At 34.7% G+C, this 20,023-nt stretch overlaps 1 protein-coding gene across 2 annotated transcripts; it reads right to left on the bottom strand.

The window, feature by feature from the left end:
* Positions 1 to 5,147: 5,147 nt before the first annotated feature.
* On the bottom strand, positions 5,148 to 9,793 carry LOC131531045 (SLAM family member 9-like). 2 transcript variants are annotated; one of them, XR_009268558.1, is made up of 7 exons: positions 9,623 to 9,793; positions 8,965 to 9,285; positions 8,090 to 8,392; positions 7,842 to 7,955; positions 7,534 to 7,598; positions 6,333 to 6,528; positions 5,148 to 6,115 (listed from the first exon to the last, which is right to left on the bottom strand). XR_009268558.1 is itself a non-coding variant. In XM_058761598.1 (6 exons), exons 1-6 carry the CDS (start codon positions 9,663 to 9,665, stop codon positions 6,475 to 6,477), a joined length of 900 nt encoding a protein of 299 aa, XP_058617581.1. In that variant the 5' UTR covers positions 9,666 to 9,793; the 3' UTR covers positions 5,148 to 6,474. The 2 variants fall into 2 exon arrangements, 1 of the variants encoding a protein (XP_058617581.1); XM_058761598.1 differs by having other exon boundaries at positions 5,148 to 6,528.
* Between the last annotated feature and the right edge of the window lie 10,230 nt (positions 9,794 to 20,023).

The following is a 20,023-nucleotide window of genomic DNA, read 5'->3' as shown; positions in this document are numbered from 1 at the left end:
GTATTATGCTTCTGTTCTTAGTAACTTCGCCCATGTTTACAGCTTGTGTTTTATTGTGTGTTATAATTGTATTTTTTGTTGCTGCGTTTTAATTGGTCATTGTTTGTATAGTGTTGTAAAGCACATAGGTCAACTTCGGTTGTTTTTAAATTGTGCTATATAAATAAAATTGTATTGTATTGTAACGCATGCAAGCTCTCGCAGCCCTGGAATCTGCTGGTGAGTGTTTTCTGGACAAAACCAAACTAAAATCACTGTTGTACCTCATAGAAAGACTTGAGAAAGAAATGCACAAATGAGTGGAAAGAACACGTAATTCAGCAAAATGCTGACGTCTCCAACTCTACTGACTCTATGTTTTACTTTTTAAAAATTATTATTATATATGGACATTTCAGAATTCTTTTCTGTGTTTGCAGTGGATTTTGTAAATGTTGTTGTGCACTGTATTAGCAATTGTTTCCAGGATTACATGATTTTGTCATATAAACAGTGTAGATAAATAACTTTGTCACCTGCCAAGTTTGGATTTTTCTGTCAGTTTGTGCTTGCCCCCCACAAAACAGTCCAAAACATCTTCAACGGTTTCAGTCCACAAATCAAATGAAAAGACAAACTCTTCAAAACTGGTTCAGTAATAACATGACAGATGAGCTGATGTGAAGCTGCTCTGTCGTAAAATGATATGAAACTCCTCCAACCTCTAAAATAACTGGTCATCTTTAAGCGTTAACCCATTTGTGCCCAAATGTTTCTGAATGGTTTCATGCATATAGTCATGTTAATAGTGTCCTATGTGAACATGTTCTGCATTTATTTTCCCCAGGTTTTAGTTTTTTTTTCTTGAAAATCATATTTGAATGTGCGGAAAATATAGTTGCCGGTGGGCAAATATGTTGTAAGCTCCCATTCAATGTCAAATTTGAATAGGAGGAGAACATTTGGCATCTAACTCAAAATAACTGCTTTCAACAGATCAATTTTTATTCATGAACAAATTTATTATGTATAAAAGTCGAAGAACATTCGATGTGAACCCAAAAAAGCTGCGTCTAGCTTATAATCTGTTGAGTATGAATATACAACAAACAACAAATCCATGTGTCTTAAAGTGGTGGAACATAGTGCAGAACAAAGTGTAGCCATTAAGTTGCCCCAACAGGGCATTTTGTATCAAAAAGTTAAATGAAAATAAGTAAATAAAAATAAATAGATATGTACAGTGCCCTCCAATAATATTGGCACCCTTGGTAAATATAAGCAAAGGCGGCTGTGAAAATAAATCTCCATTGCAACTTGCAATTGTAACTGAACAGAGGAGTCATGGCACATATTATTATGTTATATTATATAAAAAATTCACAAAATTGTAACCTATCACTGGAGTAAAACAACTGAAAGTGGGGTGGGGGGGGAGGATCTCATTGTGAAATAAATGCTTTCTCTAGTTCATGTTGGCCACAATTATTGGCACCCAATTATTGCAACGTCCTTTTTTCCAAGATAGCAGCTCTGTGTTTTCTCCTATAATGCCTGAAGAGTTTGGAGAACACCTGATAAGACATCAGAGACCATTCAATCATACAGAAACTCTACAGATCCTTCAGATTCACAGCTCCATGTTGGTGCTGCTTCTCTTCAGTTCACCCCACTCATTTTCTATAGGGTTCAGGTCAGGGAACTGAGACAGCCATGGAAGAAGCTTCATTTTGTGCTCAGTGACACATTTTTGTGTTGATTTTGATGTTTGTTTTGGATTATTGTCCTGATGGAAGATCCAACCACAGATCATTATAAGATTTCTAACAGAGGCAGTTAGGTTTAGATTTCTTTATCAGTTGGCATAATCATGTGGAACATGTGGAACAGGAAGTCATGGCTGGACAATTTCATGCTCATAGTCACCCTGGTGTGCTAAAAAATGTAAATATGAATGGGAATATACTTCAGAGATATTTTACTCATAAGAATTTCTAGGGGTGCCAATAATTTTGGCCAACATGCATTGGAGAAAAAAAAAAAACATTTATTTCATCATGAGATTTTCTCCCCACTTTCAGTTGCTTTACTTCAATTGTTTTTGTGATTTTTTTTAATGAAAGATCAAAAGCATAAACAATGCAGATTTATTTTCACAGCCGCTTTTGCTCATATTTACCAAGGGTGCCAATATTAGTGGAGGGCACTGTACATTTTCTGAAGAAAATGTGAGTGGTGCTTGCTGTGGGAAAACTCGGCACTAGACACTAATAGTAACTCTAATCGTGTTAGCATCATGTTAACAACATGCTAAGATGTTAATTGTGTTAGCATTATGCTAACAACATGTTAACATGTACAAGTAAAATGTTAAAACAAAATTAGCATGATTAGGATGTTGCTATAGCACAATGTTAACATGTTTTTAAAAAGATGTTAGTGTGATTAGCATGATAGCAACATACTAACATGATTAACATGTTAGCATGAAGTTAGCATGATTAGCATGTTGCTAACATTATGCTAACAAGCTGTTTTAACAAGAAGGTAACATGAGTAGCATGATGCTAGCAACAGTACACCCCCATTTCCCCATGATATATGTTATACAGTATATTACTTATTTGTTTATTTTAAATCAATAGGACTGTATTTGTTTATATTTTATGGTTTTGTGTAGATATCAACATTGTGAAGAGATTGATGAAAATAATATGCTTTTTTAGAATGGTTTCTATTTGTTGCATTCTTTTTGTTTCACACTCATATCTTACACAGTGTGTCATTTAAGGCTGCAAATAGTACATAACTTATGAGAAATATAATAGGTAGATTTTGTAATAATATGTGTGCATTAGACACAGAGCATGTGAATGTTTAGTCTCAAACAATAGAGATGTGAAACACACTTTAATACTCATCACTTCTAGAGCATTATACAGTAGAAACACATTAATGTGTGTTTAAAGTGATACACATCAATAAAAAACCATAACATCCAATTTCAAATTCAGCATTTCTGTGCTGAGAAAGTTTGATGTGAATGACTGCAGAGGTTCTCTACAATTTTACATTAGTTGAGTGTACAGTTTTAATAGTGGAAATGTTCTTTTTTACCATTAAGCATTGAAAGTAGTTGTCTGAAGTTATGTATGAAAAACGTCAAAATTCCATGTAATTTCATCAACGTCATTTCAAATGTCATTTTCAAATGTCTTGTGTAAGCAAAGGAAAAAAATAAAAAATAAAATAAAAATCTCTAAACAATTCCTGTCTGAATCATACCATTTCACATTGTATGCCAAATGGTGGAGCTAATCTTGGAAAGGTAAATTGTTAGTACACTAGATGGCGCCCTGTTATAGTATGGGCACTGACTGCAGTATAGACTCTTTGATGAAGCTACTGGTCAATGCAAAAGCATTTCTTTACTCAGTTCAGTTTAGTTAATTTAGCTCTCAGATATTTTCCCCTATACAAGATTTATTTATTTTTTTTCCTCTACAATCAAAGAACCTTCATACCAAAATGATGTTAGGGGTCCCCCCTAACGATTGAATGTTTTTACTAAATATTTGTTAATTAAAAATGTTTTCAACTCAAAAGTAAATATGCACATAATGTAGTTATTTTAATATATTTCAAATTGTTATTTTGTAAATAAATTAATAAAATATAATCAAACTTACTTATTAATAGCTTACAAATCTGCATTTTGGCGGATAATAGCCTATACTGCTTGCCTGTTGCATGGCGTATTTAGCAGGGGGTCTTTAACAACATACAACAACTGCAGAGGAATCTCGACCTAAACAAATTAAAGTCAGATGAAGATGCCGATGCTTGATGACTCCAGACCCGGAAAATCTCATAAAGGTGATCTGCAGGACGCTCTGTTGTAGCAGCTCAGTGTTTTACATTTATGTCAAGAAAAGGACCATTTACATCCAAATGTAATTTAATGCACACAGAACAAAACCTAGAAATAGATGACAGAATATAAACCGTTTAATTGGCCATTTTCAGTAAGATTTAACGTTAAAAAATATGTTTGCAAATTGTGTGCCTGCTTTTGTGAATTTAACTTGAATCCCGTCCAACAGATATCTGTTTTAAAGCAGTGGGTAATTCACTCATTGATTTGCTTAAAGTGTACTTAAATCATTTGCTTAAAGTGTATCTGCATATTTGTTGAACTCCATTTAATAAGTTTAATTGTGGACTTTTTGTCCTTGGGTGTTGTGAAACAAACAATCATTTAGCACAAATGCTTTGGGGAAACTTGAGTAAGAATGAATTGATGAACAATAACAATTAATTATATATACACTGTAAAAAATTGCTGTAAAATTTACAGTTGTTGAGATTCATACACTGATTCTTGATGTCTGTGTGTGTCTATTTGCTGCCGTAGTACTAAAAGTTTTGTGCATAAGACATTTTTAAAATTTTTTGGTAGCAGTTTGTCGTCTCATTCAGGTTCACGTAGCAGCTGTAAACAACATCAAACTAACAAATAAAGAAATCCACACCATGTCTTTAAAGATCAGCCTCTGAATGAGATCAGAACCAAGCCACTAGATAACGATTACATCATTATCAATAGTCAATCACAAGCATGTAAACACACATTTTCCTAGCTTTTCATACTATAACAAATGTGCTCTACAAACACAGTTACAGCAGCCAGAAAAAACCTAAGATTAAAATTTGATGGTCAAGAGCCCAACTAAAGCAAACCCTGACCGCCACAATGGTGAGGTTAAATGAAACGTTTTCAATAAAACAACTAAACTTCTGTTAATTCTCAAATAATTTTTATAGACATATGACAGAAATAAAGTCAAATTGTAATGTGTGAAGCTGGAAATGCTGTTTGTGGAGTTGTTTAATCAGATCTTGAGAGATTTAATGATGTCTTGTATTTCAGTTGAGTTCATCTAAGGCTGTGGCTGAAGTCAGCTGTTCTTGTTTCTCTTTCATTCAGTGATTCTGCTTGTTAACAGCAGGTGTTATCTATAAGGAGAGTAAATATTTAACTGAACTGTATTATATTGCACAAGAGAGATCTGTTAGTTTAATTTAGTTTTGTGGGTCACCATTGTGGTGGAGAGTAGAGCCTGTGCTTCAGTCAATGATGAGCCATAAATTCTGATGTTCTGTTGCTTTATTTAAAGACAGTAACTGTAGAGTTGCTGATACAGTGATGATCTCTTTGTTAAGTGCTTTACCACATGCATGTGTGCTATAGCTGATGATAAACTGCAACAATTTGAGTTAAAGTCATGTTTTTAGTAACTTTACTATTATAAATTAAGTGTTTGCAGTTTTATATTAAGAAATGTTCCTTCTTAGTAGAATCAAATGAAATAAGTTTACCAAATGTTTACACACCATCGTAACAATTTTACAGCATGCAAGAGTTTGCTGTATTTTTACAGTACAATTGTAATTATTGATTTACAGTACTCTTGTAAATTTACAGTCTTACTGGCAACCAAAATTGCCAGTAAGTTACTGTAAATTTTACAGCAATTTTTTACAGTGTATAAAACATTGCCAGTAGGTTTACTTTCAGTAAATATTCACTTATTTATCAACTGTAGACATTAACTTTGTTAACTAGTAACTGTTTATTGAACTGTTTTATGAAATAAATACAAACAATGGTGTTTTACAGTAAGTTGTTTTTGTAAAGTAGAAGTCAAACTGTGAGTATCCTGGGTAGGAATGGAAAAAAACAAAAAAACACCTACAACCACACGCTATTCATAGACATGCTATAGACACCTCATGAACAAACATCAACCACAAACGTCCAGCAGTAGACACGTTCTCACGCACAAACTCCACTCAACAGATAATATGTCTGTACAGAATAAAGCAGGGTTCACGCTGACTACTTTTGATCAGTATTTTGCATCTATGTTTTGCACTTGGAGAATTACACACATAGCTTTGAGACTTTAAGGGGATAGTTCACCCAAAAATGAATTTCTGTCATCACATACTCACCCCAACGTCATTCCAAACCCATAAAAATTGTTCATCTCCAGAACACTCATGAAGGTGTGTTTAATATTCTCTCATCATTTTCCGTCCATTATTTCAAGTCCACACAACCAATCTCTTCAAGCTTCAAAAAGTTTATAAAGACATTGGGCTTTTATTCACATATAAACATTTATTAACGTACATTCATAGAGCTCATCAAATATAAACCTGCATGCTTGATGTGCAGGAAGAATTGATGATCATTTCTGTACATCAAGCAAGTCTTTATTTACTTTTTGAAGCTACAAAATAGACTTTTAATGGATGGACAAAAAAGGTAATAGAACATTAAAAATTACCTCATTTTTATTTATTTTTTTCTGAAGATGAATGAAAGTCTTGTGGGTTGCATGTGGTGATTCTCACCAAAACTCAACAATAGACTTAATACAGAACTTTTAGTGATCATACAGCAGGATCCAGTAATTAGAAAAAGTTTGATCATCTTCTCATGGTGACAGACGCATACTCTACATGAGTCTCCTCTTCGAATTTCTGTAAAAAATAAAAAATAAAATAAAATAAATTATAGAAGTAGAAATGTGGCATTCATAAAATCTTTATCTTCCCCCTACTGATAAGATAATATGAGGCAGATGAGTTCCGATTCTCATTGATTTTGCTTCAGATTTTACATTGGACATCAAGTGGTGATGCAACATCGCCAAAATTGTTAATCTCTAAAAAAAAAAAATTATAAAATAAGGGGTACGATAGTTTGTCACTAGCACAATACTTTCAAAGGGACACTTTTATACCTTCTTTGTGCCTAAAGAGTACATATTAGTACCCTAGAGTACCATCATAGCATTATACGGAAATTGCAATAGTATTTTCATTCCAATTGTGGTGTATATATGAGTGAAACAGCTTTTCAAACAAACAAACAAACAAAAAATTGTAGGGCTGCATTTGATTTTGTCCATCAGGCATTGATTGGATGATTGGTGGATCTCATGTGACTGACAGGTTTTTGTCCAGCCCTCACACCAGTAAATGCCATCAGAGAAGAGATCTCACTAAAACTTGTCAGCTTTAATTTCTTGGTAAATTTAAGTTATAGTAAATACTCTTATAGTAAGCACTCGTATGGCACTATTGTGAGTGTAAAATGAACTGGACAGCCCTAATGGTCTGCAAAAATATAAACATGATGCAAGCTCAAGGGGGGAACTTTTTTTCATAAGCATAAGCATAAATAAGAGCAGAAGTGTGACCCTCTTTGAACAGACCTGTGAACCAATTCTTTGGTTGCAAAGTAGCATGTGAAGTTCTAACTTCAATGGTTCACATGAAGAATTTCACACGAGAATTTCTAGCCTGCAAGTTATGTGGTCTCTTATGTGGCATCTTGCTGCAAAGTGTCTTGCTGCACTTTTAATTTACTTTGGGAAAAAAGTACCTCTACATATATGAGTGTTATTCACATTGAAAGTCAATCTTATGGCTTTTACATATATGAACTTGCGTAAAGACTAAATACAGATTAAATGATCTTACCAATTGTGCTTTTCTTTTTTTGAATGATGGATCAGCATAAGTGATCATTTCTTCACCCGTCTGAACTGTTCAAACAATAATCAATGCAATAGTTGCATTAAACAACTAGACTCAATCCTAACTATATCTGTTTCCTTACAACATATGTGTTAACAAGATTTTATGTATGTATTAAAACACAAATAATTAAAAAAATATATAACTGCATTTTTTAAATGTTTTTTACTGTAATTTTGTCTAATAATTGATTAAAATATTTAGATTATATTTTCCGTATTACTTCTTTAAAAGCACTTGGAAACACTTGCCTTTTCTGTCAATATTTCTACATTTCTTGCAGATGCAGCACATCACGACTGCAGCTACAATCAACAGAGCTCCAGCAGCAGAAACCAACACTATGTTAAATGAAGGTAGCTGATCTGTAATGAACAAAATTAGCCATTAGTGTGAGTGAATCTGTAAGTCTGACCTACAACAAACACTGTGAAACATCAGCACTATATAACTGAGAAATCAGCTGAGCGAGTCAACGTTAATATCAGAACCAACATACCTAAACACGGCCAACAAAGTTGACTGATGTCCAGATGTCTCGTCTGGTTGCTGATGGGATTGTTGAGCACACAGCTGTAGGTGTTTTTATCCTGATATTCCACCTCCAGAGGTAGAGAGAGACTGATGCTGAGATCAGACACACTGATGCTGGACAATAAACTGTTTCCTTTGTACCAGGAGAGAGTCACATGACCCACATTCACCACTGAACACAACAATGAACAGTTCTGCTGTGATGATGATGATGATGGTGAAAGAGTTTGTGAAGTATCTCTGGTAATGTTAGGACTGGGCAGACGAGCTGGAAACATGAATGAGCAAAAACATAAAAAGAAGTCAAGGTCAATCATCAGCATTGGTTGCATAATGGTGACAAAAAGTTACAGTTAACTTTTTGTCTAACTAACCAACTAACCTGTTTAGTTAATTAAGTTACGGTGAGGTACTTACGATGCAAGTCAATGGGGTCAATCTTTAAATATTAAAATGTTAAATTAAAATGTGTAACGTTATGCCTAATTTTACAACTTAGTCACTTGACAACAACACCATAAACCCAAAACGACTGTAAAAAAATTATGATTTAAACAGCTTTACAGCTCAAATAATACAGTTTATATATAATAGATGATGTGTTTTTATTGAATTATAAACTTCATATTTCTGCTTTTAAGTCCTTAAAAAACCTCATTGACATCCGTTGTAAGCTACTCGCCGTAACCTTGGTTCTTTTTTCTTTTCTTAACGAGACAAAATAATTTATGCGGTAAGCAACCTTATGCCACAAATTATGTCCATAATTATTTGAACCAAAAATATACCTTTAATAAAACTAGAATATGTGAACTCTCAACAAATTAGGTCTCAACTCACCATAGACAGAAATTGTATGACTGAATTTTTTTGATAACAGTTCCAGTCCACTTATCTGTAGTTCATAAACTCCAGCGTGTTCAGTTGTGATGTTTGTGATGGTCAGAGATCCAGTTTGTTTGTCCAGCTTCAGTCTGTCTCTGAATCTCCCATCAGGACCATCATATGTGAAGTAGATTCTAAAAACTCTGTTGTATTCAGCTATCATAGTTTTTTCAGCTCCAAAATTCCACATTATTTCATCTCCATGTATTTCAGTAAGTTCAGTGTGTAAAGTAACAGAATCTCCCTCCGTCACGGACACTAACTCACTAAACACACCTGATGAACAAACAGATTTTACACCGATTAATTTTCTTGTTGGTTTAGAAAGCCTGAAATCATTTTTCACCTTTAAGAGCAGCAAAGACACCAAACAAAATTAAAGTTGACATATGAACAGACAGATGTGTGTGAATCAATAATTTCATCTGTTTTATGTTTTAAAATAAATAGGTGACGTTACATGAGAAGTTCATTGGGTAAAACTAAGTTTAATTCTGCTAGACATCTTTAGTATCTTCATATTTTTATATTTGACTCATTGTAAAAGGCTCGTTATTTTTATTTTTTCCAAAATGAAAATAAACGAAGCTGTAAGAATTCATGTGTAACTTACCAATTAGAGAGCGCAAACAGAATAAAACAAGAATGTGAAACATTGTCTTCAGTAGTGCTGCGAAAAAAAAAAAAAAACTTCTTCAGTTGTTCAGCGACTCTGATCTAATAAAGACTACCTGCTGAATCCTCCCTCGACATAGTTTGACCATCCTACCAGTTCATACGCACTCTGAACGCATGCTATGATTGTGTGTGTATGTTCAGTATATGCATATAGCATATATATATATATATATATGTGTGTGTGTGTGTGTGTGTGTGTGTGTGTGAAAAACTAAAATCTTTATTATATAGACAATATTTTAATTTCATTTAATTTATTTTTTAAATTTGGAAATTTAAGTTTTGAATTTTTTAACTGATGGTTTCTGAAAAGTAGTTTGTCAATTATGAAAAAGAGAGTGGAAAATTGAATTTGTCATCCTCAATGTAATGCTGAATCTGACAGATTTTAAAATGATTTTATAATCATTACATTTTTGTAAACGCTAAAGAATATATGCCATCTCTCGTTGACGTCTTAAGTGTGACACAAGCATCTCAACATTCGAGTCAAATTGAAACCTGCTGCGGTCTGAATTTCTTCAGAAATCTGGTTTGATCTGTTGGGTAGACGAGCAGCTTCTGCAAGAGAACGACCTTTTGTTTGATGTGTGTTTAGTTTGTAAGTGAAGGGCTTCTTCCTGTCCTGCTTGCATGAACCTCGCGGTCTGATTTTCCATCTACACAGAACAGCTTTACAGAAATATGATGACTTCTAAAACTAATCCTAAAAACTGTCAAATAAGAAATGCTTCTTTTCATCAATGTATCATTAATTGAATTATTAATATTTTTTTCATAGATTCCTTTTATTAATCTTTTTTTTAATGGTTGGTTACAATGCAACAGATGTGATGAATTACACAGAAAGAAAATCCAAATGTTTCTAAAAAAGTGTATTTATAAGAAGTTTTGTTTTAAATTTTAAAGCAAGGCTGAGCAATGTTTTCCCTTTTTTATATAAACATTTGGCAGTAGCTATTTAGACTATGTGAGCATATTTTCTTAGCATTAGATGCTATTTACACTAGCAATGGATTCTCTTTACACTAAGTGAAAATAGCAGTATTTTCTTAGCGATATGCTATTTACACTAAGTTCAATGTATGTTGATGTTGTTGTTTTTTATGACCACAGTTTTAATACAAATACCATGGTTAGTGCAGCAAAACCATATATAGTTAATTTGTGGTTTCAGGGTTTAACTATGGCAACCTTTTTTTTTTTTTTTTTTTTTAGTAAAACCATAGTTAATTTTCACAAGGGATATGTTGCCAGGTTAACCAATAATAATTATAATAAATTTACACCTTAAGAGGACACATGAATATAAAGATACAGTTTTCATTGTTTTAGGATTAACTGAGCTTTGGGTAGTTTGTCTAGATCAACTCTGAATAAAGAAAAGAGAGGTTTAGAGCAAGATTTTTGTTTATGCATGTGGAATGTGGCTAGCAGGAAACACAAATGTGACCCTGGACCACAAAACCAGTCTTAAGTGTCAATGTTTTGAAATTGAGATTTATACATCATCTAAAAGCTGAATAAATAAGCTTTCCAGTGATCTATGGTTTGTTAGGACAATAGTTGGCCGAGATACAACTATTTGAAAATCTGGAATCTGAGGGTGCAAAAAAATCTAAATATTGAGAAAATCACCTTTAAAGTTGTCTAAATGAAGTTCTTAGCAATGCATATTACTAATCAAAAATGAAGTTTTGATATATTTACGATAAGAAATTTACAAAATATCTTCATGGAACATGATCTTTACTTAATATCCTAATGATTTTTGGCATAAGAGAAAAATGTATCATTTTGACCCATACAATGTATTTTTGGCTATTGCTACAAATATACCCCAGCGACTTAAGACTGGTTTTGTGGTCCAGGGTCACAAATTAGTTTCCCTATTCTCTTTTGAGTACTCAAACAATCCAGAGAAAATATCGTTGAAACTGTAAAAACTGACCAAGCTTTCTGTGTGGGTACATTGCCAATACAAGTGAATGAATCTTCCTCAAAAGCGTGACAAAAACCACTCACTTCAGTGTCTGACTTATATTGTAATGATGTCCAGTTGTCCCTAGCAATAATTTTGTATTGACCAAGGTATGAAACATGGTCTCAGCTTTCAAATGTCAATTTTTAAAAGAAATATGGAACAAAAAATACTGTTTTGTGGCTCTTTAATGTGTCATGACAGATCACTGTATTGCCTCAGTTCAAGCAGCACACCTGAACCGGTCGTCTTTTAGTTAACGCACAAAATAAACATGAATGAACAATGTCAATACACAACATTTTTCAAGTTTAAGACCACCGAAGTTACTGTAATCTACTCTCCTGTCTGATTTGTTTGCCGGACAAGATGGCGGATTTGGCGTTATGATTGGTCAGATCACCTGTCATTCAAGCTCTTTGCGAACGGTCAATTTACAATTGAACTCGATGAGCCTTAATCCCCATTCACACCAAGGACGATAACGATAAAGATAATAATTAAAGAACAGCAGAGTCTACACCACAGCTATAACAATAAAGGCACAGAGAAACGATATCGGTCGAATCACTATTTTTTTTTTTTTTTTTTCAGTTGATGAACAATAAAAACATTGACACCCAATTAGAATCCATCCTGCTATAATGAGCTTGAGAATTTAAAGCGGCAGATGAGCGTGAGCTTAGAATAATCAGACGATATCGTTCACTGGCATAGATGCTAATATAGTTATCTTTATAGTTATCGTTCTTCAAGTGAACAAGGCTTTATTCTGTAAGTTGATGAGTTGATATCCGTGTTTTAATATCCCTTTGGTCATAGGTTTTTAGATGGATGCCAGTGCTTTTTAGGTTGCGTGGAATCTGTGATCTCTGACCCAGTTGGTTTGCTGGCTTCCATGGCTGCAGTTCATTGTAGTTTCCTAAATCCTATTGGGTGAATTGACAGTGGGCAGAATCACATACACAATAAATAAATAAATTAAAAAAATTAAAAAACGCAGACATTCCGAGGACCATTTCAAAGCAGATTAACTGGCTGTATAGCATTGTTTTTTGGAGAAACAAGTGTGCACGTATATTTTAAAAACAGACCGTCAGCCCACACATTTTTTATATATTTCCTTTAACTCCCAGGTAATATCAATAGTATGACAGTTATGATCAGTGTCGTCAAGACATGTCACAGGGAATAGCATCAGTGCCCATGTTGAGTACTAGAAATATGAATTTATGTCAGTTTATCTGTGCTGCTGTTTTAGCTGCTATCAAAGATATTAGTAAAATCAGGTGCTCTCCAATAACAATAAAAGATCGTCTCTCTAGCTGTTTCAGATCCAGATCTGTCTCTGGTGGCTGTATTTGGAATATGTATTACAAACAGATGATTTAACGAGATGAAAATATAAGATTTATTGTTTGAAATTGATCTTTGAAAGATGCAACAAAACATGTACAGTATGTAAAAACACAAATAACTCCCAAATAAATAAAGTGTTTTATTAGATCAACCCAAAATCAAAACTCCCTTAAGTGCTTCGCCCCCAAAACGCACAACTACACAATGTCTCTTTATCATAGCTGAAGCGAAGCAAAAAAAAGTGAAGATTATCAAACAAATGACAAGGAAGAACAGAAAAAAAAAAAGAATATAAAGCACACAACACTGTAAAAAATGATTCACTATATTTACTCAATAAAATTGAGTAATCCACTATATTTACTCAATAAAATTGAGGTAACAATTTGCACTTAATTTTTTTGAGTAGATTCTATCCTATATATTGAGTAAAGAGTACCTAAATTTTACAGCTATGACAAACTAAAATAAATTAAGTAATGTCTACCTAATATTTTTCATTAAATTACATAACTAATTACTTATAAAAATTGAGTAACATTAACTCTATTGTTAGTAGGCAACAGTTCATCACTGTAAAACCCAACAAGTTAGGGTAACAAACCGTTTGAGTAAACCGATTGCCTTAAAACATTTAAGTTTTTAAAACTAACAATTATGAGTGCTCTGAACTTATTTCAGTCAGACATCTACAGAACATCTTATTGAGAATTAACTAAGGTTTAGATGTTGATTTATTGTTTCAATTGAAGTAACCATGTTAGAGATCAGTGTCTGCTTTAGTTGGGCTCTTGACCCTTGACTTCTGTGTTAGATGGGTTTTTCTTTGGTTGTTGTAACCATGTGTTCCTCGAACATATTTGTTACAGATCAAAACCAGAGGAAATGATCGGTAGTTGGTTGTCATATATTTATAATGACAATCGTCTGTAAGTGAACTGATCTCATTGAGAGTAGCGCAGACTCATTGTGTGTCTAATCTCTGGTTAAATGAATGTTGCATTGATTACAGTAAAAGTGTTTGTTACAGTGTTAACAAGGAGTTTCTAAACAGTTTGTCCACAAAAAGTTTCAATCTATGGCAGAAATTGGACTCACACAGACATTAAGAATCAGCTTGTGAACCTCAACAATGGTGACCATTAAAAGAAAATAAAAATCATGCTGCAATGCATGCTGGGAGCCATGGATGAGTTTTGTACTATGCTAGTACCCAGCATGATTTTTATTTTCTTTTAATGGTCACCATTGTTGAGGTTCACAAGCTGATTCTTAATGTCTGTGTGAGTCCAATTTCTGCCATAGATTGAAACTTTTTGTGGACAAACTGTTTAGAAACTCCTTTGTTAACTGACTGTCACATAAACACTTTTACTGTAATCAATGCAACAGTCACTTAACCAGAGATTAGACACACAACGAGTCTGTGCTCACTTTCAATGAGATCAGTTCACTTACAGATGATTGTCATTATAAACATATGACAACCAACTACCAATCATTTCCTCTGGGTTTTGATCTGTAACAAATATGTTCGAGGAACACATGGTTACAACAACCAAAGAAAAAAAACCCCATCTAACACAGAAGTCAAGGGTCAAGAGCCCAACTAAAGCAGACACTGATCTCTAACATGGTTACTTCAAATGAAACAATAAATCAACATCTAAACCTTAGTTAATTATCAATAAGATGTTCTGTAGATGTCTGACTGAAATAAGTTCAGAGCACTCATAATTGTTAGTTTTAAAAACTTAAATGTTTTAAGGCAATCGGTTTACTCAAACGGTTTGTTACCCTCACTTGTTGGGTTTTACAGTGATGAACTGTTGCCTACTAACAATAGAGTTAATGTTACTCAATTTTTATAAGTAATTAGTTATGTAATTTAATGAAAAATATTAGGTAGACATTACTTAATTTATTTTAGTTTGTCATAGCTGTAAAATTTAGGTACTCTTTACTCAATATATAGGATAGAATCTACTCAAAAAAATTAAGTGCAAATTGTTACCTCAATTTTATTGAGTAAATATAGTGGATTACTCAATTTTATTGAGTAAATATAGTGAATCATTTTTACAGTGAAGAGTTATGAAATTGTTATGGCAGCCTCATGTTCCACATGTTCAGGATCTTATTATGGATACCCATACCAAAAGGTATTTAGAGTTTAAAAAGCAAGTTTAAAAAATAATAATAATAATTAATTTAAAAAAAAACCTTCCTCTCTTTCTGAGAAATCAATTTGCACTTTTAATTTTTGGATATTACAGGTCTCTTGCAGTCCCTTTTATTTTGACTTCCCTTCAGCCATGACACTAAACAATGACTCTTCGCCAGTGGCGGATTTAGCAAATTGGGGGCCCAAGGCGAAGGTATGTATGGGGCCCCCCCCCCATCCAATCTTTAAAAAAGAAAGTACTGACTAAATGGTGGATAGGCAGGTAAAGCTAATCTACGGGGAAGTAAAGGTTGGAGAGGAGAGAAAAAACCTTCCCCTTTAAACCCTGCATACACTTTACTCCAAAATGAAGATGGAAAGCAGAGAACACAGTGTAGTACAATACAAACTAACAGTCACGATGGAACCCAACAGAGAATAAGGTTTCAGATAACACGTCTTTGCCAAAATGCCAGGAAACCAGCACTGTTTATTCTTTTTTTTTAAGATCAAATCAATATAACCAGCAAGAAAAGTTAGGGTAAACCCCCACAAACAGTCATATACTTAACAAATACTGTCAAGACGAATAATTTACTTTGTATGTGTGAGTGAGTGAGTGAGGTTGCAGTTGGTATTACTTGAGATTGACATTTCAAACATTCTACAAACAAACCTATGTACATGATAGTGTGTGTGTGTGTGGGAGAGAGGGCCATTGCATAAGCAGACCCATGTACAGGATGCAGGGTATGACAGAAAGTGTGTGTGTGTGTGTGTGTCTGTCTGTCTGAGTGAGTGAGTGAATGAGTAGTGAGTGAGAGGGGGTAAGAGGGGCGAACTGGGGAGAGGTGAGGTTGCATTTGGCTCCAAGCAAATCCATGTATATCCACGTGAGTGTATGTGAGTGAGTGAGAGAGAATGAGACCGTTTTACATGTAGAAATTACATGTTTTTTTTCTGTAGTATTTACTTCACCACAAAATCATTTTTATTAGGGTATGGCTAGGGCTATTACTAGCAGAAGTAGGCATTTGACTCACCAAAGCCCCATCATCGTCATCATCGGTGTCAAAATGGCCATCACTGGACAACTCTTCCACCTCATCTGTGTCAAAGTCGATAACACTGTCGGTGACGGCGGGCGGCAACAACGTGATGTCCTTTTCATTGATTTCTTGGTTAATGTTATCCTCAACTACAACTAGCGCCACTTCACAGCTAGCTGTTGCTGATGCTGCTGTAGCGGCATGTTCAACGCTTTGGGCTGTCTGCATCCCCAACCCCAACAACAGTAGCCGTAAAAAAGTGTGTCATCTTCAGCAGCGTTGCCAAATACTTATCTGTGTCTTTTCGTTTTTTTCTCTAATTTGAGCCGCTTGGGTAACATCGTTTCATTTTCGCGTCTTGCTTCGTCTCTGTTTGTGTACTTCCCAGTCCTCCTGTCACTGTGTGTTTATCTTTCGCGCGCACCGTCACGGACTGGTCCATTTCATTATGAAAGTAGGGGTGTATATGTGTAGGGACAGATAACCATGAACTGGACATTTTAACTACTACTTCAATGTTTCAACGTATTTCTTAAGAATATTAATACAATTCACCATGTTTTTGAAGCGTTCATGATGATAAGGTTTTTTTTTTAGGTTTTTTTTTAGGTTGGTTGGGGGCCCCCCTACTTCGACCGCCGGTAGGGGGCCCCAAGCAACCGCCTACCTATGCCTCTATGTTAAGACCGCCACTGCTCTTCGCTAACAGAGTTCTTTGTGTAAGCAAAATAAAAATAAAAAGTAGAATAAATAAATAGTTAGTCCACTAGATGGCGCTCTATTATAGTATGCATACTGACTGCAGTATAGACTTTATATTGATGTAGCAAGCTATTGGTCAATGCAATGCAAGAAATCCTTTCTTTACTTAGTTCAGATTAGTCTAAAATCTTAATTTAGGTCTCAGATTGCAATTCAGTACATAATCATACAACAAGATTAATAAACGAAAGAACCTTTATTCCAAAATGATGTTGAAGAATGCAAACTGTGTTTGGTGGGGTAGACTGACTTTGCTAGTGTTTCTGGATTTGGCTGTTCTGCCAGCTGATTGTCAATTGGAAGAGATAACTATTTATATAAAAGGGTTAAGAATTTTATTTATTTATTTATTTTTATTTATTTTATTTTTTTATTGTAATCCCAGAGATCTTTTTTCGTGACAATTTAATGTGTAGGCCTAACCCTAAGTTTTGTTTAACCATCAATGAGCGTGAAGGAACGATAAAATGTCTGTCAAACAAATAAAAAGTAAATGAAAACATGTTATTTACATGTGAGATTCAAGCAGTAAGGCTTTTGATATTCATCTATGGAATGCTGGGAACTCCAGTCATCGAATCTCTTTGTCATCTGATCACTCCAAACAAAGAACACCGGACTGAAAGTTGTGACAGAGGGGCCCGAAGCTGTTAGAGAGGGGTGTGTTTATGACAGTCCGATATATACTTTATGTAATAAAAAAAAAATAACTAAAAAAAATAAAAATTGTGATAATGTGGTATTTTAATGACATTCACATTAGTGCACATCACAGTAAGATCTGTACAGATGTCTCATGTAAAGATGGTAATGGGACATCCAGAGACAGACGGAAGCTGGATCATCAGACTGGATCTCTGGCCATCGTAAACACCAGAACCACAGACTCTGGAGATAAAACTAATCTGGAGGAAAGATCTCCAAGAAAGTAAATGACACCATTATGCCCAAACCTCCCCCCTCTCCCTCACTGGGTGTTCACTAAGAAAGAATATACCACATATCATGTATCTTGTGACCCTGTTGTTGTCCCCCTTCATGTTTAGCATTGTTCTAAAGGTCTCTGTGCGACTGGTAAAATGGTCTCAACTTCACAGCAGTCACTTATATTATTAGAAAGACTGAAAACTGTTGAATAATTCTGTTCTGCTGCTGAGGCGTGTCTCGTAAGAGTGTTTTTCCTAATTAACCGCCTTATTTTTCCGAGAAGAGCGGGTGTGACCATTTGGCTTCCAGAGTCATAGCGTCCAGCTAATTGTACCATACAGCTCGTTTTGCTGCTTGATATTGCAAACTGGTCTGTTTTACCATATTATTTTAATGTATTATGAACATAATGGTTTGTAGCGCAAACAGTTTTGCCATTTACTGCGCACTGTTCTTCTTCTCGTTATTTCCCTACAGCGGCTAATGAACCGGAAGTCTCACACATTCACAGAAAACGGCATACTTCCACGTTGAAAAATAAGGTGGATAGTCATTTGGGATTCTGTAACCAGAAAACCCCCGCACAGGGTGTGTGTGTCTCTGGAGCACTGCTGTAGAAACTCCCACATGCTGCTGTGTGTCTCAGGCTGTCAAGTGTGCATTTCTCACTCTTAAGCCTGGTTTATACTCGACGCGTCCGCAAGTTCGCCTGGGTGCGCGCGCCAAATATGACGTCATCGCGGTGTTAGCGGAAGTTCGCTTTGGGTGAGCGCGACCTCATTTCGCGTGGCGGTGTGCACCATAGATATATATATAAGCACTAGATCTCTTAAGGCGGAGTCACTTCCGGCATCATAGGGCGGCCATCTTGCCACAGGGAAGCTTTCTGGCAAGTTCTGAGGTAAGATGAGTGATCAGCACGAACATAAATCTTCTTATCTCGCTGAAATCTTGATGGATTTACAAACGGTTTGGTTTCTTACAAACGTTATTAACGTGGCTATAATTCTGAATGCTGTAACATGTTGAAATTGCAGATTGTTATAATTATTCATATGTATGCAGTGGCATAACTACATCTCTGACGTTGATAACAAATCAAACCGTTTGAAAATCGGTAGATAATTGAGCAAGTTATGGTTATTTAAAAAGTACATGCTTCATACAACACAATGTTACGAGTGAGCGAGCACCCTGTGGCAAGATGGCCGCCGTGTGCGGACGTCGACCTCCATTGGCCAACAGCGCGTACGAGGTATCTAGTGTTTATATATATATATATATATATATATATATATATATATATATCTATGGTGTGCACGACATTTTTTGTGACTCGAGCGAACAGTTCGCGCGGCGCCGCAGTCAACATGAACAACTTTGAAGAGATTTTGGCTGAACAGGCAGGACAAGCAGCAAACCAAGACTGCTTGAAGTGACACGTTTAACAATGTTAATTCATGCATCTAAATAATTATAAAAGCTTGTTACAACAACATCAATATGTAATATTGTTTGTATAGTTGTAACAGACTGTTCCGAAATACCTCACGTTTAAAAAGTTCCATTAGCATTTTTCCAAATTGTCATATAATTTAATTGTTTGCTCTTTAAGTTGACCCATTCTTCTTATTTTTGTGGACATATTTTCTTTGTAATTTTTATAATAGTTTTAAAGTAATATTAACATGCCTGTAGCACTGTAACTATAGCAAAGTATTCTATGCACCACAAAACAATGTGTCTGTAATATATTGTATTCAGAATAAAACAATATTTATCAACATTGCTCTTTTGAACTGTTGTTATATCTTCTCATTTTATATAACATAACAAAGACATCACATGGGTTAATCTATGGCAAAGTACATTTTGCAGTCCCTAACCTTTATAGAAGTGTTACATTTGCAAAACACTGTAGGGTTTCAATTTATATACATTATAACATTAATCTTGTATTTGAACAGTTACACCTACTTGAGCCTCAACGTGGCAATATTTTTGTCTAACTTGTACTCTAATAATGTGGTCTAATTTGAAATGTTAGAATAAGAATTAAGACATCCTGTAAATTCCAACACTGTGGAATAACCC

Source organism: Onychostoma macrolepis, chromosome 22 (genome assembly GCF_012432095.1).
Source record: "Onychostoma macrolepis isolate SWU-2019 chromosome 22, ASM1243209v1, whole genome shotgun sequence".
NCBI lineage: Eukaryota > Metazoa > Chordata > Actinopteri > Cypriniformes > Cyprinidae > Onychostoma > Onychostoma macrolepis.
The sequence above is the reverse complement of the archived record's forward strand: the minus strand, read 5'-3'. Positions and strand labels throughout refer to the sequence as shown.